At 44.0% G+C, this 25,539-nt stretch overlaps 1 protein-coding gene across 1 annotated transcript in view; it reads left to right on the forward strand.

The window, feature by feature from the left end:
• The window catches only part of LOC139648748 (ubiquitin carboxyl-terminal hydrolase 24-like), a gene marked incomplete at its 3' end in the record, with an annotated part of 33,108 nt that extends 7,640 nt beyond the window's left edge, over positions 1–25,468 (forward strand). Inside the window, exons 6-57 of the mRNA XM_071524972.1 lie at positions 248–283; positions 395–460; positions 4,315–4,380; positions 4,681–4,755; positions 4,892–5,050; positions 5,180–5,294; positions 5,486–5,589; positions 6,030–6,137; positions 6,266–6,361; positions 6,480–6,641; positions 7,677–7,769; positions 8,487–8,594; positions 8,707–8,856; positions 9,115–9,246; positions 9,625–9,736; positions 9,855–9,931; positions 10,090–10,230; positions 11,034–11,087; positions 11,182–11,297; positions 11,522–11,588; positions 11,764–11,874; positions 11,993–12,091; positions 12,375–12,548; positions 12,671–12,756; positions 12,878–12,986; positions 13,208–13,363; positions 13,522–13,619; positions 13,881–13,976; positions 14,093–14,315; positions 14,453–14,615; positions 14,891–15,052; positions 15,345–15,415; positions 15,947–16,107; positions 16,189–16,250; positions 16,669–16,860; positions 17,062–17,176; positions 17,401–17,545; positions 17,654–17,773; positions 17,938–18,063; positions 18,334–18,432; positions 18,545–18,627; positions 18,721–18,862; positions 18,952–19,071; positions 19,164–19,378; positions 20,547–20,671; positions 20,822–20,963; positions 21,589–21,739; positions 21,856–21,951; positions 22,355–22,458; positions 23,373–23,486; positions 25,057–25,264; positions 25,379–25,468. Coding sequence (XP_071381073.1) covers positions 248–283; positions 395–460; positions 4,315–4,380; positions 4,681–4,755; positions 4,892–5,050; positions 5,180–5,294; positions 5,486–5,589; positions 6,030–6,137; positions 6,266–6,361; positions 6,480–6,641; positions 7,677–7,769; positions 8,487–8,594; positions 8,707–8,856; positions 9,115–9,246; positions 9,625–9,736; positions 9,855–9,931; positions 10,090–10,230; positions 11,034–11,087; positions 11,182–11,297; positions 11,522–11,588; positions 11,764–11,874; positions 11,993–12,091; positions 12,375–12,548; positions 12,671–12,756; positions 12,878–12,986; positions 13,208–13,363; positions 13,522–13,619; positions 13,881–13,976; positions 14,093–14,315; positions 14,453–14,615; positions 14,891–15,052; positions 15,345–15,415; positions 15,947–16,107; positions 16,189–16,250; positions 16,669–16,860; positions 17,062–17,176; positions 17,401–17,545; positions 17,654–17,773; positions 17,938–18,063; positions 18,334–18,432; positions 18,545–18,627; positions 18,721–18,862; positions 18,952–19,071; positions 19,164–19,378; positions 20,547–20,671; positions 20,822–20,963; positions 21,589–21,739; positions 21,856–21,951; positions 22,355–22,458; positions 23,373–23,486; positions 25,057–25,264; positions 25,379–25,468 — 6,195 coding nt within the window. The remainder of the gene's footprint in view (positions 1–247; positions 284–394; positions 461–4,314; positions 4,381–4,680; positions 4,756–4,891; positions 5,051–5,179; positions 5,295–5,485; positions 5,590–6,029; positions 6,138–6,265; positions 6,362–6,479; positions 6,642–7,676; positions 7,770–8,486; positions 8,595–8,706; positions 8,857–9,114; positions 9,247–9,624; positions 9,737–9,854; positions 9,932–10,089; positions 10,231–11,033; positions 11,088–11,181; positions 11,298–11,521; positions 11,589–11,763; positions 11,875–11,992; positions 12,092–12,374; positions 12,549–12,670; positions 12,757–12,877; positions 12,987–13,207; positions 13,364–13,521; positions 13,620–13,880; positions 13,977–14,092; positions 14,316–14,452; positions 14,616–14,890; positions 15,053–15,344; positions 15,416–15,946; positions 16,108–16,188; positions 16,251–16,668; positions 16,861–17,061; positions 17,177–17,400; positions 17,546–17,653; positions 17,774–17,937; positions 18,064–18,333; positions 18,433–18,544; positions 18,628–18,720; positions 18,863–18,951; positions 19,072–19,163; positions 19,379–20,546; positions 20,672–20,821; positions 20,964–21,588; positions 21,740–21,855; positions 21,952–22,354; positions 22,459–23,372; positions 23,487–25,056; positions 25,265–25,378) is intronic.
• Positions 25,469–25,539: the final 71 nt, after the last annotated feature.

A 25,539-nucleotide genomic window follows, 5' to 3' on the forward strand; every position in this document is an offset into this window, starting at 1 on the left:
GTTTGTTAGTATTTGTTAGCCCTTGTTTACAACTCATAGCCAAGTCAGGGGGCAGACAAACAGGTTCTTCATCCCCAGTGTTGCGTAAGTGAGCCAAAGGGACTCTGCAGCTGAGCTTGTGTGACTGACACACAACAGCTGTCGGAAAACCTAAGAGTGTGTGGGTGTGTGTGTGTGTGGGTGTCCCAAAATTATTTGCGTTTCCATAGCAGAATAAACTCATTGAAAACATAATTGTTTGTTTCAGGAGCCTCATGGTTGGCTGGTTGACCTGGTGAATCGAGTGAGTAACGAGCAGTCACACAGACATGTCTCTATATGTCAGAAATACCTCAGTGTTATCTGTAGCTGGGCCTCATATCTCTCCCTCTCTCCTATGTCTTTTTCTGTGAAGTTCGGAGAGTTGGGAGGATTCACTGCCATCCAGACTAAGCTCAACACAGAGGAAATCGAGATTGCGGTAAGAGTATTCCTCCTCACTTCCACCTTCCCTCCCCTCCATACAGATGCCCTGACGCTGTTTTTGTGGTGAAATAGTTACACTGGTAAGGAATGGAGGGAAGGAATGTAGACAGAGACTTCAGGACAGCTTATACAGGCAAAAAGTCATCATGTTTACCACTGCTGCTGTAAGTTGCATAGTGGTGACTGTCTCTCTTTTCCCTCTATCCCAGTAATACTCACTTACACACAAACACACTCTCTGTCATCCTCCCGCTGTGTGATGGTTGAAATGCTCCGTTGTGTTATGTGTTCTGAGGCATCCTTGTGCTGATGCTTCCTTCGGGGAACCTGGCCGGAACCACAGCAGTGCATAGCCATTGATTCAGTGTGTGTACACACATACACACACACACTCACTCTCTCTCCATCCATTAGCATGTTAATAGGGCAAAGACTGGTTGGTTGTGGATTACTGTTGCGGTCTCCAGTGGCAGTGGGAGCCCAGTAGAGTTTGCAAGCTGTCAGCTCCCTGACATACTCTAAACACAGGAGAGAGAGAGAGTGTGTGTGTGTGAAAGTGAAAGGAGAAAAGATAAAGGGAGGAGTGCTCCCTCTTCCACGGGCTCCCAGGGGTGACTCATTCATTTGTCTGCTTTGAGCAGGAAGTCAAGTGCAGGGAGGGAATTCACAGAGTGAATAGGGGAGGGAGGTGGAGGGGAGCGGAGAGGGGGGGCAGGGGTGAGCAGAGAAGCAGAGACGGTGGATATAGTGTGGAAAAAAGAGAGGAACACGGGAACCATTCATTAAACTGCCCTGATTTGGCACTGAATGACAAATGACAGCTGGGTTCCGCTGTTGGAAACCCACCCACACATGCATGCACACATGCATCACTTGAAACACCGCATCAGTTTAGTTGCCAACTGACCTCTGGCCTAAACACTTTCATTTGAGAGGATTGGTAGAGCGCTATGGGAGCGTGTTTGTCCTTTCATAAGCTATCAGAAGTGACACCCATGGCTAGTGAGCGACAAATGGAGTAAGACGCACTTTTCAGTGATCCTGCAGAATCCGTACTAATTTCATATTTAAACGACATTTACATTTTAAATCACACGCAAAATGTCCAAAATCTATCATTAATAAACCAAAGTGTAGTTAAAGGTCAGTAAAATCGACGTGGATGGCATCAAATCTGCGAAAATACAAATACGACGGTACGTCCAACGCAAGGCCCAACACCTCCTCGGTGAAGAGTTCAGATAACCCCAATCAAGCCCCACCCATACTCGCAGTAAGGTCAACCATGAACATCGCAGCGATCAAAGCTGATATCCTCTCCTCCTTAAGGAAAGACATATCCACTATAATAAGAGAAGAGCTAAAGAGTGCTTTAGCGGATGATTTTGAAGCGTTACAGAAGGAAATAAAGGAAGCGAAAACTGAAATTGCTAACAATACAACCGCAATTCGCACAGAAATTGGTCACGTAAAAGCTAATGGAAAAGCCTCTCTGTGAGGAGAGGTAACTTTTGGATCATGGGGGTCGCTGAGCAACCAGGATCAAGCTCTCCCATGGCAGTTTCCAAACTTCTTAAGCAAGTGTTTCAGATGGACAAAGATGTACAGATCGAGCGCTCACACCGCAGCCTGACACAGAGAAGACCGGGAGACAAGCCGCGCGTAATCATTGCAAAATTACACAATGATGGAGATGCCATGGACATCCTGAGGAAAGCTTGTGACCGTGGTGGTCAACTCAACTACAACGGCAATCCAATCGCCATATTCCCGGACTACACAGCCAACGTCGCTAAAGCCAGAGCGGCCTTCAGGGACGTCAGGAAGATGCTTCGAGGAAGACTAGGAGTCCGTTATGGAATACTCTTCCCTGCCAGATTCCACATCTCCCACAACAACGAGGAGAAGGAGTTCATGGATGCTACCAAAGCCATGGCCTATGTAAAGAAAAAGGTCATCCCAACAACTGAGACGGACGTATCCTTATTTCACATGTGAAGTGACACATGAATATAAAAACGCCATTGATAACTTTCTAAATGTTAGTTCATATGGACAATCTGAGTATTTTTATTTCTCATTATCACCTAGGTTATGTCTATCATCGGAAAAGTAGGCTAAGCATAATATGTCCCCTGTGGTCGTGTCTGTGCTGATATGTTTGTGTGCTTTGGCGCTGTGGGTATGTGTGCGTTCGCGCACATGCGCTTCTGTGTGAGGATACGGGAGGGGGTGTGTTTGCCCCTGTGTGAGTGTGAGTGTGTGTGTGTGTGTGTGTGTGTTTGTTTGCGGTTGGATTGATCTAGATGTGCGTATGCATACATGTTGTAATGAACGAGTGACATAGTCCTATACACTTATTACATTTATTTATCTATTAATTGTTTCATTTTTCTTTTTCCATCTACTTTAGTTATGACTATTCCCCACCTTTACAATAAGCTTTATATACAATATATAATTACTTTGATAATTGAGACATTAAGGTTAAGGTGTCGTTATCTTTTCTATGTTTTATTCTGAGGTTCTGCAGGAGCCTGAGCTGCTAAATAATAATCTTAGTTGTTCTGTTTGGTTTCATATCCAAGCACAGGCGAGCACTTTCAAAGACTGTTCGCACAGCTGCCTGTTCTGACCTGCAGCATGGGACCTTGTCCCAAAGGACTGACCGGACACTAATGTTTATGGTGTTTATGGTTTATCTAACTTTATGTTCAGTTCTATCTGTGCAGATCCCACTGTTCCCCAGGGATCCCATCGTAAGAATAGGAGCAACAGGGAAATTGATTTTTTCCTCTATCCTGATACAAAGTCTTATGTTAATGCTTAAACATTACGGTGATTATATTGCTGTACTTACAATTACTAATTATTTTACACACAATGTTTCAATCTTATATATACATTTATTTATATATGTATTTTACTCTTATATATTTTTTCTTTTTTTCTTTGTTTAGATACCCCAATTCCCCCACATTATCCACCCATACTTACTGCAAATACTTACCTTCATACACCCACTCACTCACACTCTACAATCATACACATGATTACTGTATACTACGTTCCACTCTCAACTTTCTCCTTTCCATCACCGTACTTAAGGGCAAAATTAATATTCTTCCTAATTCTAATTTTGAGTCATAGGATCACTTATGGTTATAAGCTACAATGTCAATGGTCTTCATAGTCCTATAAGGAGGATGAAAATCCTTAATCAGTTAAAAAGAGCCAACTGTCAGATAGCATTTTTGCAGGAGACCCACCTATCGGAAATAGACTCAGCTTATGGATAGACAACCTACCTCAAAAACTCCTACTTCTAGAATGAGTAAAATGCTTAAACACCTATAGATAGAGTCAGGCCTAGTGGACGTTTGGAGAAGTAAATTCCCCAAAGGTACAGATTTTACTTTTTATTCACATAGACATTAATCTTATTCTAGAATCGATTACACACATTTACACATAACCCCCCTCCCTGACCCCTATCCCCCCCCCTTTTTTTGTTTTTGTTTGTTTTGTTTTTTTTTGTTAAATTATCTATAAGTACAGCTGAAAAAACAGAAAAAACAGTAGACAAAATTGCGAATATGATTGTAGAAGTTGCTGAAACTGAAATAAAAACTAAGTAAAAAAAAAAAAAAAGAAGTGACAACCATCAATACTTTCCATTCCCACAAGTATGCAGGAAGGTTAATGGAGAGACGCCTACATAAAAGAGAGTGAAGTGGAATGAATTGATATGACAGCTAGTCATATTGCATCTGTCACTGATCAATTGCCTTTTTTGTTTTGTGTGTCATGCCTGTCTTATTCTGTCTCTCTCTCCATCTCTTTGTGTAGTGTGTATCAGCCCTGGTCCAGCCTCTTGGTGTTTGTGCAGAATACCTCAATTCCAGCCTTGTCCAGGTGACCTGCCCCCCACACACACACACACAGACACAGACACACACATTCAATGGCAGTATGATGACACATATCTGTTTATTTGTGTGTCCTATATTTGTCTCAGTTCTACTGCTGCTGTCTCGCACACCTCCTTATGCTGTAATCCAGATATTTTCATACTTTCGTTCATGATTTTTACTTGTTAGAGTGTTGAAATTGTCAGTTGTGAATGTTTATATGACCCACTCTCTTTTGCTGTATCCTGTATCCCAATATCCCCACATATTATCACATTATTAATTTTTCATATTATTTTTCTAGCCCATGCTGGACCCAGTCATCCATAAGATGATCACTTATGTACAGAACCTGGAGGAAAAGGACCTTAAAGACAAGGTAGCTTTTAACATTTGTTTCTCTGCTATAAATTTTTCATACAAACATTTTCAAAGTTTTAATAAGGCATTTGCATTGATAGTGACTCGTCAGGCTGTCTTATCTTAGTCCTCCTCTGTTTGTCCTTTTCCCACAGCGTCTTGTGAGCATCCCAGACCTGCTGTCGGCCATCAAGCTGCTGTGTATGAGGTTCCAGAGGGAGCTGGTCACTGTGGTGGACGACCTGAGGCTGGACACCCTGCTGCGCATGCTCAAAACCCCCCACTTCTCCACCAAGATGAACTCCCTCAAAGAGGTCGGCTATTTCAGGGTTCAAGTCTGAACCTAGAGTAAACAGCATGGCAGGGTTTTTTCGTATTTAATAAGATCAGTCAGTTTTTTTTTTATCTCATCTCACACCATTTTTTGTATGTATTTCTCTCAGGTGACCAAGCTAATAGAGGAGAGCACAGTGTCTAAGACAGTGAAAAATGCCATTGACACAGATAAACTGTTGGACTGGCTGGTAGAGAACTCTGTCCTGTCAATAGCACTGGAAGGTAAGGAAATATATCAAGTCCAGTCACAAAGCGTGTTTTACAAACCAAGTGTAAACCTGTGTAAACCAAACCATTAAAACATTATAACAATTAACAATTATTTTGTTGAAAAATCAACAAAAATGACATGCCATGCTTCAGAGGATGTCAGTGGTACTCAATGTGGTCCATGTAATGTTGCCTTGTTCCAGGTAACATTGACCAGGCTCAGTACTGTGAGAGAATTAAGGGAATCATTGAGCTGCTGGGGAGTAAACTGTCTCTGGATGAACTCTCCAAGATCTGGAGAATACAGGTAAGGACTAGTATACACACCACAATAGCATCATGATTGTGTTTAGGTTTCTTTGTTATTATGGAGTGCTTTCAACAAACAGGTTTGTCACAAAGTGCTTTACAGAGAAAATAAGGACATATTCTGTCTGCCTGTCTGTACAATCCAACAGCACATTTGTGGCAGTGACATGTAGACCTTATTAAATAGTATTTATATATAGTATTTATTTATTTGAATGTGATCTCAGCTCTATGGCTCCCTAGGTGATCAGCTGCCTTAATCTTTTCTACGGGGAATACAGCAACATAGCGAACTGAATTGTTAGCAAACCTAGCTTATAGCATATTACATGCGTACATTGCATTGGTGATAGTAAGTGTGTGTGTAGGCACGCATGTTGAAATAGACAAATGTTCTCTTGTTTGATGGATCAATTGATTCTTGTGTGTGCCTTTCAGGCGGGCCAGTCATCAACAGTGATTGAGAATATCCACACAATCATTGCTGCCGCTGCTGTCAAGTTCAACTTTGATCAACTCAGCCACCTCTTTGTGCTCATACAGAAGGTCAGCACCATCGCTGTGACTGGGATTTTGATTGTGTGTCTGTGTAGAGTTGTGGGAAGATAGCGATCTACAAAAAATGTGGCTTGTAAGTGTGTATAATATGTATTATGTGTGTGCATGTTTTTCAGAGCTGGGAGGTAGAGAGTGACCGTGTGAGGCAGAAGCTGCTCAGTCTGATCGGGAGGATCGGCAGAGAGGCTCGCTCTGAAGCTACAACAGGAAAGGTCTGTCTGTCTGTCTGTCGAGGATATTTAGGAGTGCTGGGGAAAATAAATGAGGAATGCACAGTATATAAGGTTTGATTACAAAAGCATAGCCTTGAAACATAATCACTGCGTGTAGGTGTTGGAGGTGCTGTGGGAGCTGGCCCACCTCCCCACCCTGCCTACTAGTCTGGTGCAGCAGGCATCGGAGGAGCACCTGGGGATCCTGAGTGATGCCTACGCTGTCAAGGAGACTGTGAAACGCAGTTACATCATCAAATGTATCGAGGACATCAAGAAGGTGAGACTGACACGCACATAAACTGCTCTCTATGCATCTCCCTCTCATGCTATACCGGCTTAATTACAGCTTGCATACACATAGGTTTAGTATTTCTGTTTTTGTAGATGTGGTGGGGAATTTTGGGTCTGTGACCGAGTTTCACTCCTGTGCCCATTCCAGGATCAGTTCCACTAGGTTTTGCAGTTGAAGAATTGCTCTTATTTGGATATTTATATCATGATATAGGGACACTGTAGCTGTAACTGTAATTCATTTTGTTGGGACTGGCTGGACAATAAGGCCAGATGTCAAATTTCCATTGTATTTACATTTTCCAAGCTGTGGCCATTCTTTAGCTGTTGGGGGGCCACCGCAGCTAAACAAATGTAAAGGCAACACTGCGTAGCCCCCCTACAGCCCTCCGCCTGCTCTGACAGTGTCGGTCTAAAGTTAGCGTGTCCTTGTTAGTGCTGCATACACAGCACCAACTTCAGTCTGTTTTCATCCTCTGCCGCTGAGTGTGTCCTCAGTCTAGCGTCCAAGGAGCAGCAGTGGGATATGGAGATGAGGCCACTCCCTGGGTCCCTTATTAGACAACAAGTGTCTATCAGGAGTTCATTATTCATTTCAAAGAGTTTTGTTTGACAGTCAAGAAAAGGTCAATAGTTGCCTGTCTTCCTCTCCCCTTATTTCCCTGTGCTGCTTTATTCAGTCCCTCTGAACTTGGCAGAGACAGTATGACTCTGCAGAAGACAAGGTCACCTCCTCCCTCCCTTTTTACTCTCCTTTCTCCCTCTTCCTGCTCCATGGCTTCACTGCTCTGCCTCAGTATTTGTAGAGTCAATATGCTGAACTGGTACATACATACACACACATACTATCACACACGCAGTCACCTTTTCTTGATTTCGGTCTCTCTCTCTCCGTCTCTCTGTCACACAATGAAAGCACACATCCTCCATATATATGTTTCCCAATCTTACCATGTTATTGAGTGTACACAAAAACACACATGTACAAATGTCCCACCTCAAATGAAGTTTATGTTTCTAGACTCAGACTCAGGAGGAGAGTAAAGGCAGCGACACTCAAAGTTCATTTCTTACTGGCTCTTGGGGCAAGAGGAAAGCCAACTCATTGGCCAAAGTAAGAGAAGCCCATACCATTAAATACTCTACTGACCAATCAGTATCCAATCTCACTGCTTCACGCCAACCAACCAATCGCGGAGGAGAGCTTGATCACACAGGGATTTTACTGGTCACAGGGTGATCCTTTGGCACTTGATTTTAACCTGAGAAACTCCAACCGGGTGTGTGTGTTAATCTTCTGCTTGCCTAACTAAGAGGGCTTTGGCACTGGCTAATGATTACACAGTGTTGTTGATCTTTTTCTGGGTGAGAGCTGACTGAATTAGGTTTGGAGTGATTTTGCAGCTGGGTGAATGTTTAGCTTTGGTGAGTGTTAGCAGATCTACTGATGCAAAGAGGGATCTAATCAGAGCCATGAATATCCAGAGTTTGGCAAAGAAAGTTGATGTTAGAATTTGAGCTTAAACATGGCAGCAAGAGAATAAATTGGAGCATGAGTATACTGTGACAACCATAAGACTGTTTGCCAGACTGTCCATCCATGGCCCTGATTGTGTTTCTCATGTTTTCACAAAGCCCTCACTAGGAAACTGGTGAGTCTGTGATAGCAAAGCAAAGACAAGTATATAAAAAGGTAAATACTGTAATCTGTGTAATTAAATTTGATGAACAAAGACTGTCACAGACCCCAGTTGTCCTAGCATGTGTTCAGGTGCATACTGTGCTTTATTGGAAATCAATATACAGTGTGTGTGTGTGTGTGTCCCAACAGGCTTCTCAACAGAGCAGTCCTCAAGCGGTCTGGGTTGTTCCTGCTCTCCGTCAGCTCCATGAGATCACACGCTCTTTCATCAAGCAGACCTACCAGAAACAAGACAAGGTGACACACACACACAAACACACACACACACACAGACACACACACCATCAAACCGATCTGATGTGCAGACAGGCTGATGTTGCTATGGCAACCTTTCCCCGTTTCCCCACAGAGCATCATCCAGGACTTGAAGAAGAACTTTGAGATCGTCAAACTGATTACAGGATCCCTTGTGTGCTGCCATCGACTTGCTGTGACTGCTTCGGGAAATAACGGCCTCTCAGGCTCCACTCTGGTGGACGGACGATACACCTACCAGGAGGTCTGTCTGTGTTGTCTGTTGTCTTGTAAAAACTTTTTCCAGGGGTTGGTTTTGGGAAATACTAATTGAGCATTCAACATTGTCAGTAATGTCTAATAATCGTTGCAGCCCTAATTTTATCTGAGCTGGTACTGCCTCCACACTTATACACAGGCTGTACTACAAGTTGAACCAGGTGAATAACAGCACACTGTGAAATGTTGGCAATGTGCATTTGAGGTTGAAGATGTCACGTTTCTCTTCTGAATGTGTGTTTAGTATCTGGACGGCCACCTGCGCTTCCTGGCCTTCTTCCTCCAGGAGGCCAGCCTCTACCTGGTGTGGAACAGGGCCAAGGAGATCTGGGAGTGCCTGGTGTCTGGACCAGATGTCTGTGAGCTCGACCGAGAGGTGTGAACACCCTTGTCTATATGTATGTGTTTGGAAGCACCCTTGTCTGGATGCCTCATCTGGGGGAAACGAGGCAGGATCACAGCAAACCATAGCTATTGATCCAGTTCCTTTCAGAAAACGTAATGTAGGACGGTTTTCATGGCAGGGGCTGTTTTTGTTTAAATCCTTGTTGACAATACATTTTGACAGATCCTCTAGATCTTTGATTTGCTGAATGATGAACTTGAGATAGTGATTTTGTTTGGTTTGGTTTTCAAAATGGATAAAAGCAGTAACGTTGACAGAAATGGTACTCTGATCTACCCTTGTATAGTCAGAATTGATTCAGTTGAAAATATCTTTATAATCTAACATGGTGTGTTTTGATGTGTGCAGATGTGTTTTGAGTGGTTCACTAAAGGACAGCATGACCTAGAGAGTGATGTTCAGCAGCAGCTCTTCAAGGAGAAGATCCTGAAACTAGAGCCCTATGAGATCACCATGAATGGTGAGGGACACTGCCAGAAGATGCATTATTGACGTATATCTTCTCATAATTTGTGCATGTAGTGAGTGAATTAGCCTGGATGTGATATAGCAGTTCATTTGCTTTATGTTTCTCTCAGGTTTCAATCTGTTCAAGACTTTCTTTGAGAACGTCAACCTGTGTGACCATCGTCTGAAACGCCAGGGGACTCAGCTGGTCAGTTTTTCTTCACAAGCCTCACAAATTTCTCTGCATATTGTTTGATATGTTGTACACTTAGTAGTTTTGTCACTGAAATGCATTAAAAATGTATAGAATAAAACAAAGCTTCATTGTTCATATTTATATGTTGATGCATCATGATCTGATTTCAGTGTGTGGAGCGACTCGACCTGGCAGGTATGGATTTTATCTGGCGTATCGCCATGGAGACTCCAGATGAAGAAATAGCCAATGAGGCCATCCTGCTCATTATCACCTACAGCTACACCAACCTCAACCCCAAGATGAAGAAGGTCAGTGTGTGTGTGTCGGTGTGCCTGCCCCTGTGTGTCCATTCTTGCAGGCAAACACCTGCCAAGGGCTGGTAAAATGGCCAAATTAAATAATATACATTTTTAATAGAAATATGTCACCCCATCTGTTTTCAGTGCTATTTTGTGTACAGAGCTAGGAACTGTGAGAGTAGATTTACTTTTAATCTAAAACTTGCTCATTTATACAATAGATGTTTTTTGTGTTTTTATTCATCATTTTTTTGTTTTTAGTAGCATCACACCTGCTATGTGTTACCACATGGAAATAACAATAAGTTTATATGAACATTAGACCAGTAACCATCCAGGCAGCAGAGAAACAGAAGGATAAGTTTGCATTAGTTTAGACGCTACCACTTTGTGTATAGCCAGCGCAATAGGCAGCCAATCAAGCTTGTTTGATACAGAGCCATATTGCTCCGATTGTTGATCGATTGGCTTATTGTCAGAAAGTGTGTACGGTGGTCAGCAGGGACCAAGTTTAAGAACAGGCAAAGACCAAAGACTGTATATAACTGAGCTATACAAATGTTATCATCTCAAAAGGTTACCATGAGGTGTGGTGGGTGACGCTCATGGATTATTCGCCAAAGGCATATTTTAACAGTATTTGATGCTTGGCAGATGTTTATTTTAGACCTCTGTGTACGTTTGTCCGACAGTGAGTCTGTGTGCGCTTGTCTATCTCTTTTTGAAACCACACATATAGTGAGAGCTACAAGACTTTAGAGCAGGCAGCATTTCTGTTTATTAATGTATGTATTAACTTCCCGTCCTTGCAGGATTCTGTGTCCTTGCACAAGAAGTTCATTGCTGATTGTTACAAAAGACTTGAGGTGAGTAGCTGAACACATGACTGGCAGAACTGACAGTGCCCGTTTCACATTGAATCAACATCTGAAAACACATTTCTATTTTTCCTTTTCTCAGGCGGCCAGTTCTGCCCTGGGTGGGCCTACCTTGACACATGCTGTTACCAGGGCAACCAAGATGCTGACGGCCACTGCCATGCCAACTGTGGCCACATCTGTCCAATCACCATCCAGGTACACAGCAGGAACACAGTTAATAAAGCTATTAAAACATGTATGTCTAAGAGTGGATCCCCTCTTAGATCTTATTCACAGGTCACCATAGAGAGTAATTTTACACTTCACTACTCCAAGTCACACTAGTAAAGCTCTGGTGTTGAGGAATAGTCCACTTCAGGTCCTTTTCTAGTCCTGTTGAAACCCTGTGAGAGCCTTATTGTTCAATGTATCATCTCCAGATCCACTAAGCTGGTGATAATCGAAAGACTGCTGCTATTGGCGGAGCGCTACGTCATCACTATAGAAGTAAGCCCTGCCTTCTTCACCCCAAGAGTCTCTCATTATCATTATCCATGTAATATATGTGGTAAAATATACATTCAGAGTTCCAAGTGTTTAAGCTGTAGGTTTTTTCACCGTGAGTATTTTTGTGGGGACAGGGAGAATAGGAGTTAAAGCTGAAATGTGTGTTTTTGTGTAGGATCTATACTCAGTTCCTCGCACCATTCTACCTCACGGGGCCTCGTTCAATGGCCACCCCGTCACTCTTCACATCACCTATGAGTCAACCAAAGACACCTTCACCTTGGAGGTACAGTAGGACCTTTCCTAGTGTCCTATAAGGCACTTGTCTTCTATAATGATAGGTCAACAGTGGAAATAGCTCTCTTCATTGTGTGTGTGTGTGTGTGTGTGTGTGTGTCCTGCAGGCCCACAGTAATGAGACCGTAGGAAGTATCCGGTGGAAGATATCTGAGCACCTGAGCTGCCCAGTGGACAATGTACAGATCTTTGCCAATGACAGTGTGGTAAGTGTTAAAGACTTACTTAGTGACACAGGTTCCCTATGTGTCTCTTTGTGTGTTTGTAAGTCTACCGCCTTATCTGTCATTCCCTCGGCACAGTATTTTATTCCTCTTCCAATCCAGTGTTTCCCTTTAAGCAAATACAAATTACAAACTATAAATAGTAGTAAAAATAGAAAGCAAATTATTTTAGGCAAGGTGGCATCTCCTCTTTGTCATTGGGTTGGCCCACTCCACCCACCCAGTTTTTCTCTCACTCCATCCCTTTACTGCCCCTCCTTGTTAGTTGACTATGAATCGGGACCAGAAGCTCCTGTCCCAGCTTGGCTTCAGTGACGAGCAGAGTCTGACTGTGAAGAGCTCTGGTACTGGCACTCCCTCCGGCAGCTCTGAGTCCTCAGCCTCCGCTTCCAGTAGCTCCAGCTCTGCCGTCTTCAACTCTGCCTACGCCTTGGAGCAGGTACCCCCCACCCCGCTTCAGTTACCCCAACGCACAAGCAGACAGGCAGTTACACTTACATAGGTACACACAAGGTAGTCACATCTGACACAATGTGCCTGACGTGTTGGTTTTGTCTCTAGGAGAAGTCTCTGCCTGGTGTGGTGATGGCTTTGGTGTGTAACGTCTTTGAGATGCTTTACCAGCTGGCTAACCTCGACGAACCCAGGTGAGATAGCAAACAACAAAATAACAGAAACTGTTTTTGTATTCTATACAAAATTACATCTACCTTGTTGACTAAATAAGGAAAGGGCTGCGTTTTTCAGATCTGCGTTTGTTACCTCCAGGATCACTCTGCGCGTGCGGAAGCTACTGCTGCTGATCCCTACAGATCCAGAAGTGCAAGATGCTCTAGATAACTTTGTCCCTAAAGAATCCAGCGTCTGGAGCCACCAGGTACCTCTGACGCTCTGTTAATGGCTGTGTGACATCTGTCTCCATTTCTGTCTATTTCCTTCTCTCTCTGTCCTTGTCTACGTCTTTGTCTCTTGCTGCACTGTGTCTCTCTGTGTCTGTCTTTACTGGTATGGGAAACACTGATTTACATATTCTCTCTGTCTCTATCGCCTTCTCATCCACTTAATGGCTCTTTGTGTCTCACTCTCTCTCTCCTGTAGAAGACACTGTTCACCCTGGGCCAGGGTACAGGTTCTCGTTCTCCATCTCTGGCCTCTAAGCAGCAGCACCAGCCCAGCGCCGCGTCCATCTTGGAGTCCCTGTTCAGATCCTCTGCCCCTGGCATGTCCACCTTCAGAGTGCTCTACAACCTGGAGGTACACACACATGCATGCATACACTCCCCCAAACACAGTACATGATTTTCCTTTATACAGAAATTATACTCTCAGTCCAGGAGTGAATCCTTTGGTTTTTTCTCCACCATCCAACCCCTTTGATGCCCTTTCTCATCCCACTTCTCTCTGTGTGTCAGGTGTTGAGCTCCAAGCTGATGCCCACAACTGATGACGAGATGGCCAAAACCAGTGTCAAGTCCTTCTGTGAGAACTTCCTTAAAGCAGGAGGCCTCAGGTAACAGCGCAGATTAAATACAATTGAAGGTATAGACAAAAAGGAAAAAAAGAAAAGAAAACTAGCTTCACTGTCTTGCTGTTGCTTTTGCTTTGTTCTCCTATGCGAAGTCTCAGTATAGTTGTCATGTGCTACATACTGGCACACATATGCCACTTGGTGGATGCTTTACCCATTGACCTGTGTACAGGGAGGACCACAGACTGACAGCCAGGACAACCACTAACTGACACTGGTTGTTTTTCTCTCTTTCCTCTGCAGTCTGGTGGTGAATGTTATGCAGAGAGATTCCATCCCTTCAGAGGTAGACTATGAGACCAGACAAGGAGTCTACTCTATCTGTCTTCAGTTGGCCAGGTACACAATCTCTCTCGTTTCACTCAGACACAGGCATGCTCAACACACAACAGACACACACACACAGGGGCAGGTAGACTGGGTGACCTTACATATTCAATTGGCTGTTTTTGCAGGTTCCTTCTGGTTGGCCAGAGCATGCCGGCGATGTTGGATGACGATGTAATCAGGGATGGCGAGGCGCTGTCATCCCGTCCGTTCCGTAATGCTGGTCGGACCGGGAGACAGTTGTCTCTGTGTGGAACTCCAGAGAAGTCCTCCTACAGACAAATGTCCCTATCTGAGCGCTCCTCCATACGAGTCGAGGAGATCATACCTGCTGCTCGTGTAGCTATTCAGGTACTGGACAGACACACACATAAATACACACAGTATCTAGCCGTTTCCACAGTGAATCCATCATTAAACCAGTGCCTACGGTTTGCTTGCAGTTTTAGCCCATATCAAATAGAATGTTTGCTCTATTTCTGTCCTAGACCATGGAGGTGGGTGACTTCACCTCCACTGTAGCCTGTTTCATGCGTCTAACCTGGGCAGCTGCAGCTGGGCGATTGGATCTGGTGGGCAGCCCTCAGCCAATCAGAGAGAGCCACAGCTCACTTCTGCCGCAGGGAGTCCGCACTAGAGTCAGCAGTACTGGTGAGATACAAAATGCATTGAACACTTTTCCTGATTATGTGTCAGCGGCTTGTGCTTCTCCATTTGGTACTTACAAATATGCAGTGAATTTGTTTTGGTGTCCAACTAAATGTTTACAGTTAATAGGTGTGACAGCTTCGCACAAACAATCATGTACAACTGCATTCCTGGTTTGTGTGGCATTTTTAAATGGTTTGTTGCCAACAACAGCTCATGTCTGAAGCATTTTCAAGACTAAATGTAGTAACAACAATTGCTTGTATGTGTGCATGCAGGAAGTAATTGCAGCTCCAGCAGTGATGGTGAGGCCACACCAACAGCGCTGCATGCAGGGATATGCGTCAGACAGCAGAGCGTCTCCATCAAAGATGCCATCATCGCCCGCGAGGCTCTGTCGCTGCTGGTTACCTGTCTGCAGCTACGCTGTCAGCAGCTCTGTAAGACAAATGCAGGAAGAACAAACACACCACACGCACAAGCTCCCACACCTTATCCACTAGTTAGCCTTTAGTTATATTATCAACAGCTTGAGAAGACACACACACAAATTATATTGATCAATGTAGATACACTGACATTAGCAGTGGCATCTCACAGTCTAAGAGGCACTCTTGTGGTCTCTCTGTTTCTCTAGTATGTACATTTTCTCCAGTATGTAGGTTATTTAACCTTTCTCCCTCCCACAGACAGACAAAATGCTTACAGTGTGTGTTTTGTTTCTCTCTCCAGCTTCTTTTTACAATCTCCCCTCCGTCAATGACTTCATCATCGATATTCTGCTCGGATCTCCCAGTGGAGAGGTAAACAAACGGCTCTTTTTGCTCACTAGTCAATAATGAAGGAATATATCTGTATCTAACATTACAGTGCGTTCAGACTGCCGTCAACTTGATTAACAACTCGGAAGTCCATTCTGTCTGCACTGTGATGCACCGATGGGTGTCATTGACCATCAGCAGCCAATCACACTTCTGTACCTTCTGTTTTTTCTACTGACGTGATGACAGTACCATAAATAAACAATAAATCAACGTTCTGCCTCATGATGGATAACATAAGCTAACATCAAGTTGCACAAGTTATTCTTTGATAGCAAAACAAAATACAGCTGTGCCTTACAAAATTAGCATGAGAATGTATAGTTAATTGTATTTCTCTGTGGGATGTTATCCTAATCCAAACTTTGCTGCTGCACGACACAGAAGCCGGGAACTCCAGCACCGGCCACACTGTATCTAAAGTGGTCAACCCATCAACTACATTGATGGCCGTGTGAACGTAGTGTTAGTTTGTTTTCACACATGTCCTGACTCTGTCCCTTTCTGCGTCAGATCCGCCGTGTGGCTTGTGATCAGCTGTACACTCTGAGCCAGTCTGACACCTCAGGCTTCCCTGAGCTCCAGAAACCCAACCTGTTCCTCCTCTCCGTCATCCTCACCGCTCAGCTGCCGTTATGGAGCCCTACGTCTGTCATGAGAGGAGTGAACCAGAGGTACGTAACCAACAAGTATACAGACACAAATCCGTGAAACTCTTCCAAAGGCCTTGCATTGATGGTACATTTTCTCCTCAGATTGCTATCCCAGTGTACAGAGTACTTTGACCTTAGATGCCAGCTTCTGGATGACCTAACCAGTAAGTCTATCAAGTCCACAAAAGTCACTCTCGCCAATACCTAGACATGAAGAGTTTTGTTGTGAGATAGTGAGATATTGATTATTTCACTGTTTGAAAAAACATAACTCCCTCTCTTATGAAGTAACCATAAGATTAAAACAAGTGATGAAGGATAGTAACTTTAAGTCTGTGGTTGAAAAAATGATAACATATTTAGCAGACTGGATCCTTAATATTTCAGAGATATTAATTGATGAGCATTTTTTTCGTAAATGGATATATATCATTTTTGAATAGAACTCTACTGTAAATCCATATTCTAAGGAGAGTTGTAGCTTCTTTTTTCATCCACTAGAGGTCAGCGTAGCATAACCTCTGTCTCTGTCTATTGCTTTCTTCCTTTCCTTTGCATTCACCCTCTCTCCTACCCTCCCAGGTTCCGAGATGGAGGTGTTGAAAGTGAGCGCAGCCACCATGCTGGAGGATGAGATCTCCTGGCTCGACAACTTTGAGCCCAGCTGGAGCTCTGAGATGGAGACCAGCGAGGCGGACAACATCCTCCAGGCGGGACACCTCCGACTCATTAAGACTTTGCTCTCACTCTGTGGCAATGAGAAGGAACATCTCGGTGAGCGCACACAAATATACACACATACATACCTGATCCTTTATAGGAATTTTTGAAGCACAGACTTGTGAGAGTTGCCAAAAGATCTGATCATTTTTTATATCTACTAAATGCAATTTTTCTTGCATCTGCAGGCTGAATTGATCGAATTAAATTATAAAAGCTAGTGTGTAATGTGAGTATGTGTAATTGTCTCCCCAGGTCCATCTCTGATCCAGCAGTTGTTGGATGACTTCCTGTTTCGAGCCTCACGCATTATCATCAACAGTTCTAATCCCACACCCTCCCCAGCCCCCAGCCATGACTTCCACCCCAAGTATGGCATCTTATACCTTTCCATCATTTACATTTATCTTTCTCCTTTGAACTCACCGTAAAACAATAATAATTTTGTGAGTAATATGAATAATTTGCTGCCATTTGTTTTTAAAGTTTGCTCAGATGACTTTGGAACAGTGTCCAAAGCACTGTATCTTTCTGTTTAGTATTGATGACACTACTAATGCCCTCATCCTCCTCTGGCTCTGTGTGTATGGTCAGGTGCAGCACAGCCAGCAGCAGGCTGGCAGCCTATGAGGTGCTGGTGATGTTGGCAGACAGTTCTCTGTCCAACCTGCAGCTCATCACCAGAGAGCTGCTGTCCATGCACCACCAGTCCGACCCTTCCCTCAGCAAGGAGTTTGACGTAAGGCACTCATAAAAGAATGATTGACTAATGATGTCTACTACATTGACATACAGTTCAATGAATTTTTAAGTGTGAAACTAACTCCCGGTTTCCCCCTCATTCCAGTACCTACCCCCAGTGGACAGCCGGTCAGTCTCAGGGTTCGTTGGGTTGAAGAACGGTGGAGCCACGTGTTACATGAATGCCGTGTTCCAGCAGCTCTACATGCAGCCCGGCCTGCCGGAGGTACACACGTTTTTCATGTGCCGTGTCCCTTACGTATTCACCAAGAGGCATCAGACTCTCAGTTAGCTCTTTGAGTTCAGACACAGCCTTCATAACAAGCCTCACAGCCGCTACACCTGATGAATTCTATATTAACATTTGTTTATGTTTACATCTGTCTTTAGGCATTCCTGTCTATTGAGGATGATACAGAACAGCCAGAGGAGAGTGTCTTCTGCCAGGTCCAGTCTCTGTTTGGCCATCTGATGGAGAGCAAGCTGCAGTACTACGTACCTGAGAACTTCTGGAAGGTAACAGTCAGTTGGCGTGGCAAGCTAGACCTCCCATCCAGCTGTAGCTGGAAGGCGACCTGAGTTTTATTGGTTGCCAGATATGTCACTCAGACGAGGGTAGGCAGTGTCATTAAATTGCTAAGTACCTGGAATTTACCTGATGTACAACAGCATGATACCCTGTATCTCAGTATCACTGTTTGGCTCAGACTCAGATTCATATTGAAAGTAAAATGTATTCCATTGTCGTTCTGTCCAAGGGTGTCTAATTTTTTATGTCTTTTGCAGATCTTCAAGATGTGGAACAAGGAGTTGTATGTGAGAGAACAGCAAGATGCTTATGAGTTCTTCACCAGCCTGGTGGACCAGCTAGATGAACATCTCAAGGTAAAACACACATACACACACACTCCCCACCAACTAAACACACCCCACCAACTACATATATCAGTTAACTAGTTATGATGACATGATTAATGACGTAACTCCCTTCCACCAGAAAATTGGCCGAGAACAGATCTTCAAAAACACGTTCCAGGGAATCTTCTCTGACCAGAAGATTTGCAAAGACTGTCCTCACAGGTCTGTTATTTCTCTGTCAAAATTCAAGATTAGTGTTTCATTTCAAGACATGATATGGCTGTTTTTTGACCTTTTGACCTTTTTATTATACAGGTACGAGCGTGAAGAAACGTTCATGGCCTTGAACCTGGGCGTGACCTCCTGTCAGAGTTTAGAGATCTCATTGGACCAGTTTGTCAGGGGCGAGGTGCTGGAGGGCAGTAACGCCTACTACTGTGAGAAATGCAAGGAGAAGGTCTGTATCGTGGTCTTCATGCGTTTATTTTACTACATTGATATTATGTGTACTTATGAGTGTGTGCATTTGTTTGTGTGTCTCCACAGAGGACCACTGTGAAGAGGACATGCATCAAATCCCTGCCCAGCGTTCTCTGTATCCACCTCATGCGCTTCGGCTTTGACTGGGAAAGCGGGCGCTCCATCAAATATGACGAACAGATTAGGGTACGATCCAAAAAGCTAGATCTAATCCTACCTCACGATGTACCTTAACTATGACTTCCTTTAACCCTTATGATTTCTTTCTTTGTGCGCAGTTCCCCTGGGTGCTGAACATGGAGCCTTACACTGTCTCTGGCATGGCTCGTCAAGACTGCAGCGGAGAGGGGGGCGAGGGGCGGGGAGACGGGGCTGCAGGAGGGTCACCCAGGAAGAAAGTGACCATTTCTGAGAACTACGAACTGGTGGGAGTTGTTGTCCATAGCGGCCAGGCACACGCCGGACACTACTACTCCTTCATAAAGGACAGACGGTAAGAAACACCGCGACACACAATATTTGTTCTCAGACATTCCTCCTATCACCCATGATAGGTTAAAAACATTATTAATGGGTTAATGCTCTCTGAAAATCAACTTTCAAAACAATACCGCTTTCATGTGCTTGGTGGGACTAAGTGCCGCCAAGTTCTCTCATTTTATTTCCCAGCTCTCTTTCCTACTTTGATGTAAGAATCACATAACCAATGATTACTGGGGCACATGAACGTATTACCTTAGTTTTCCAGTCAGATTTTTTTTGGAGACTAGAGGACCTCCTTGGGGCACATGAATGCAGCATTAGACTCAGTGTGGGCTCCTGGTTTAGTCTGTAAGCATCTCCAGATGTCTGGCTCTGGAAGGCAGGAACGCTCGCTGGAGAACTGGAATGTGAAGAGACCACAGAAACTAATATTTGGTTCCCTGCTCTCTCTCTCTCTCTCTCTCTCTCTCTCTCTCTCACTCACTGTCTCTGTCGCTCGCTCCAATTGCCACTTAAGACTACAACAAAGAAAGTTTGTTCTCAGGAAGTTGAACTCTGTCCAGGAATATGGACACATTCTGGAGCTGCTTGTAAGTCTGTAATCCAGTCAGTGACCTTTGGCTTTGGTGGGCATCTATAGAGGGTTTAGACCTTTGGATAAAGACAAAGCTCGCCACAGTCACCAGACAGGCTGGTCAGCTTACAGGTGGAGACCAGGTCCCAGTTGCACACCTGTACTCCAGTATGGTTCTCCTGAAACAACTCCAGTCTTGATCTCGCTCCCATCTTTCCTGTCATTTTCCACTGTACACAATTTAATAAATCAGAGATGCCTTAATCTTGGTTAAAAAAAAAAAAAAGACTTGTGTCAGAGTAAGGACGAACCACTACAGAAGAGACTGTTTTGTCCCCACAACCATCACATTGTACAACAGTCAAATTACTCTGTATGCTCTTTATAATGTTTGTTTTTATATTTATGTATTGTTTATTCATTATTCCATTTTAAGCATGCGCTGAGTTTTCAATTCTGAGATAGTAAATATTAATCTGAATCTGACACTTATATTCTCCTTTTTCCTGTTCCTAATCTGTCTCCTCTCTCTACCACCTCCTCTGCCCCCCCACCCCTCTCCTTTTTTTCCTCACTCTTCATCACTCTATCCCCTCTCTCTCAGGGGGAGCGCTCGTGGACGTTGGTACAAGTTCAATGACAATGTGGTGGAGGAGTTTGATATGAATGATGAAACTTTGGAGTACGAGTGCTTTGGAGGAGAGTACCGCCCCAAAGTCTATGACCAGTGTAAGTCACATGCATAAACGTTTGCTCCTGTCAAGTCTGACATCTATGTACCTGCAACAGACAAAGCCATGAAACGCAGCCACTGCATGCACTGTTTGCCCCTGATGCACACACTGGGTAACCCCTTTTTGTGTTTGTGTGTGTGTGCAGCCAACCCATACCCTGACGTGCGGAGGAGGTACTGGAACGCCTACATGTTGTTCTATCAGAGGATCAGTGACCAGAACTCTCCTGTCCTGCCCAAAAAAAGCAGAGTCAGTGTCATGAGGCAGGAAGCTGAGGACCTCACTCTGTGAGTGAACATACATACACACACACACACACACACATGCACACACGCACCAATGAGTAGTTCCCTGAGGAAGATGTTAATGTTAACAAATAGGGGTTCTAAATAGATCATCGATGACTGTCCAATCATTGTTTGAACTGCCAGATCAGGAACACAGTTGAACATATGCCATAAAAAAGTACAAGCCAATTTGCGGCAGTCAGCAGAACGTTAGTAGCGTAGGCATCTCGTCCATCTGGCATAGACAGTTCATTTCTGACGATGTGTTTTGAATTTCACAGCCTATGATCATCGATTAGAACCAGTTTAATATATTGGACAGAAGGCAGAGCCTATGCTGCCATAATGAAAAACTTTTCATGCGCTACCAGTGGCAATAAGTCATCAAGCTTACACAAAAAGCTGTGAGTTATTTACGCAAGGATAGGCCAGCGTCATGCAGCCATAAGAACAATCTATTAAAGACAGTGATTGCATCATAACGATCAGCAGATTAAAAAATCTGCAATTGGAATCGGCCCAGAAAACCTGATCAGTGCATCCCTAATGACATATTTGAACCTACGTGAGATCAAAGTGATGGTGGTGTATTATCACCTTGCTGTGTTCCCTCTCTGTTATCCAGGTCGGCCCCCTCCTCTCCTGACGTTTCCCCACAGTCCTCTCCTCGGCCCCCCAGGGCCAACAATGACCGCCTCACCCTCCTCACCCGCCTGGTCCGGAAGGGAGAGAAGAAGGGCCTGTTTGTAGAGAAGATGCCCGCCAGCATCTACCAGGTAAACTGATATAAAACGACGTGTGGAATTTCCAGAAGTTATGAAGGCCATAGTGAAGAAACAGAGGGGAAGGGACTATCTGACCTCAGCCTCCTCTCCATTTGTCTTTTGTGTAGATGGTGAGAGATGAGAATCTGAAGTTCATGAGGAACAGAGATGTCTACAACAGTGACTACTTCAACTTCACACTCTCCCTGGCCTCTGTCAACGCGGTATGTGCTTGTACCTTGTGTGCATCTGTATATAAATACAAAGTAGGGCTGCATAATTATTTTGCTAAATATTGTTGTTATTAGCAATCACGATTATTTGTCTGTTTCAGGAAACAAAATTATTTTTCTGCCCTTTTGCACATTTTTTCCAGTGCAGTATTTCTCAGTGTAGAAGCAGCTAGAAAGTCTTTTTCACTCTTGTCTTACTCTTAATGTAGTCCTTATTTATGAAATTAGAATAATTAATAATTACTACTTTATTACTTTGGGGTGCAGCTACAACCCTAAGGCAAACTTTGCACAGAATCTACACTTGTTGGGAAATGGAGATGTACGATTATATGCAGTTAATTGTGCAGCCCCAATGCAAAGATTTCTGAAATACTTTTTGTGTGTGTCGCAGACAAAACTTAAGCATGCAGACTACCAGAACATGGCCAAAGAGAGTCTTCAGCTGGCTGTTCACTTCCTGTTCCACACCTACCTGCACACCAAGAAGAAACTCCGGTATGCACACACACATACATCCATACATAATAACAAACATTTGTTCCCTGGTTACCTGGTGATGAAATGTCAATATTGAATATTTCTCATGAGCAGCAACATTATCTTTCTCTGAGTATGAGTATAACCACATAACTTCCGTGTGAACTACGCAATTGTGTAGTTGGGAAAAATGCATGGAATATATTTGCCATTGGAATTAATCAGGTGTTTCTAATAGCATTTACCGGTAGTTTTGCTGCAGCAAAATTAACAGCCTCTAGATGAAAAATCATTTGCCTGCAGTGTAGGCGAAATTGAAAATCTATTTTCAATGCTGACCTGAATAGCCTAATTCATAGAAAATCATAACTCTAGGTATTATAATTCAAACTTTACACACTAAAATTTAAAACATCCCCCCTCCCCTTGCCACACACACACACTCACTCACACACACACACACACACACACACACACACTCACACACATATACATACACACACACATACACACAAGATGATATCCCCCATTGCTTTTGGCAGGCGTAGGCAGGGCCTAAATTGTGTTTAAACACCAGACTAGAGATTAAAAGAGTGCTGTACTGCTGAAGGAGAGCAGCCGGGCACCTTTTTAAACTTATTTTTGCTATGTGTTCCATTTTATTATTGGAAAACACATCAGTTTTCCCTCCGGCTGCTCTGCGGTGTGAGGAGGATTCCTGGACACAGAAGAGGAGGACTGATAAAGAGAGAATTTTGAAGGTGTCTAACCCTGCAGCTAAACGTCTCTCTCTCTCTCTCTCTCTCTCTCTCTCTCTCTCTCTCTCTCTCTCTCTCTCTCTCTCTCTCTCTCTCTCTCTCTCTCTCTCTCTCTCTCTCTCTCTCTCTCTCTCTCTCTCTCTCTCTCTCTCTCTCTCTCTCTCTCTCTCTCAGGGTCGACACGGAGGAGTGGATGGCGACAGTGGAGGTGTTGCTGTCTAAGAGCAGTGAGGCATGCCAGTGGATGGTTCAGTACCTGGTTGGACCAGAGGGAAGAGAAATGACCAGGTCAGTAGTATTGCCCAGTTGTTTAACCTCTGTGGTTTCCTATCACATACCTAGACCTCTCTCACGCTTTGTTTTAACACTGTGCCAGCGCCAGGAGAAACGAAACACTTATATGTCTCTATTTCTTTCAACTATTCATTTCAACAATTCAGGACAAACTTCAGTGTGTTGAATTGATGGCCGTGATCTTGCAAGCGTACATTAGCTCGTTGTTGCGTTCACATGGGAGTGAGGTGTAGTGGAGAATAGCCAAATGGACCTGAGAACGGTTACGGAAAAACCAAGGGGAAGTTTTCCGTCTACCTGCTGCAGAAAAGGTGTCCAAATAGCTGTAGCCTCTCAAAAGTTTGGCAGACAAATTTATTAGTGAGACTGCAATCGCTGAGCTGCTACTCGAATACCTCTGCAGTCTGAACACCACAGTCAAAACGATACGGCACAATCACGTCGGCTATGCAGATCTGAAACGGCAAGCTAGGATGTATGTTTGCGGGGGTGATTTTGTAAGGCTTTGGCTGAGTCCGGGGTTCAATCACTGCAGTGCTATTGTAGCTGCTCTTGTGATATCTGATACCACGGAGTTGGCAGCTCGCAGCACAGCTCCCTCAGTCTAATCACTGCTCATTCAACGCTTCTGGTCAGGGTCGCCTTATTCCACCATAGTAATGCCGCTATAGCCGTAGCAGCCGTAGCCCACATGTACACACTCACACCTTAGAGTATACCTTAGAATATAATTGTGCCCAGAGTTCTCTTTAACATGTTTGTAATTACTAACACACACCACCTGAAACTTAATGCCCCCTAAAGCCCCCTTTAGCATGCTTGCAATCTCACCTGCGCTGACAGCAGGAGGATTAAAAACACCTGTATGGGCGCGGCTTACTGACTAGATGCTGATTGGCTGAAAGAGTAGGCCTGGCTCTGGAATGTAAACACTTAAAACCAGCCTGTGTGGAAGGCTATCGTTTCCCCTAGTGTGTGTATGTGTGTGTGTGTGTGTGTTGGCTTCCACTACTCTATGTCGAGACATGGGGTGATCATACAGCTCTAAGATGTGATTGGTTGTCAAACATCGGACGTTTGGGCAACAGCCCCCTACACACCACACACACCCCTTCCCCGAGAGTGGAGAGACGTGGTCTCACACTCAGCTGTGCTTTACTAGGCCAAACCTGCCAGCGCAACGACCGAATGTTCTGAGGAAAAAACAGTTAACAAGCTCTCTCCCACATCAAACAGCTTTGTATTGGACTGGTTTCGCTGTTCTTCAGCATCGGCTAGTACTGCTGAAGAACTAGTAGAACTGTGTGTGTGTAAGGAGTCATTGTTGTCTCCATTTTTCAGAGATTGTAATTAAATAAACTGTAGTTTCTTTAACGCCTGCACCACCCTGCTACCACATAGTCTCACCAGTCTTTAAAAGTCCAGTACAAGTGTGTTTGTTGTGAAATCGTGCATTCTAATAGCTTAAACATTGCCCTATCATCGCTGGTACGTTGAGGATGTATGGAAATAAATGAATAACTTTGATGCTGAATATCATATGTTCTACAATCTTTCTCCTCAGGGTTTGTCTGTTGGAGTGCAGTGTGAGAGAGGTGAGGGTAGTTGTGGCGTCCATCCTTGAAAAGACCCTGGAGAGCGCACTTCACTTTGGAGACCCTGGATTGGACGGCCTGACCGACGCCCTGCTCTCTTTATTGGACAAAGACGTCCCTGAGAACGTCAAAAACTGCACACAGTACTTTAGCCTCTTCAGTAACTTCGCCCAGAGGGTAATAAACCAGCAAATAAATAAATAGATAAACTTTTCTGCACCCCAATTTACTGTTCCAAGTACTTAAGCAATTCTTCTTCTTATTTCTCTTTCTGTTCTTTCTCTCTCCCAGGGTTACGGTCCTTGTCAGTTGTTGTTAAAACACTCTGCTTATCGTCGGATGCTCATCTTCCTCTTGGGACCCAACAGGCAGAACAACCAGGTAGGGTTCTACAATTAATTTGGTTTAATAGTGTATCTTTATTCTAGTCACTATGGCACTATGACTGTGAC

The sequence above is a fragment of the Centroberyx affinis genome, unplaced genomic scaffold (assembly GCF_046629955.1).
Source record: "Centroberyx affinis isolate AG114_WGS23_722 - 3 ecotype Tasmania unplaced genomic scaffold, CSIRO-AGI_Caff_v1 ptg001253l_1, whole genome shotgun sequence".
NCBI classification, from domain to species: Eukaryota; Metazoa; Chordata; class Actinopteri; order Beryciformes; family Berycidae; genus Centroberyx; species Centroberyx affinis.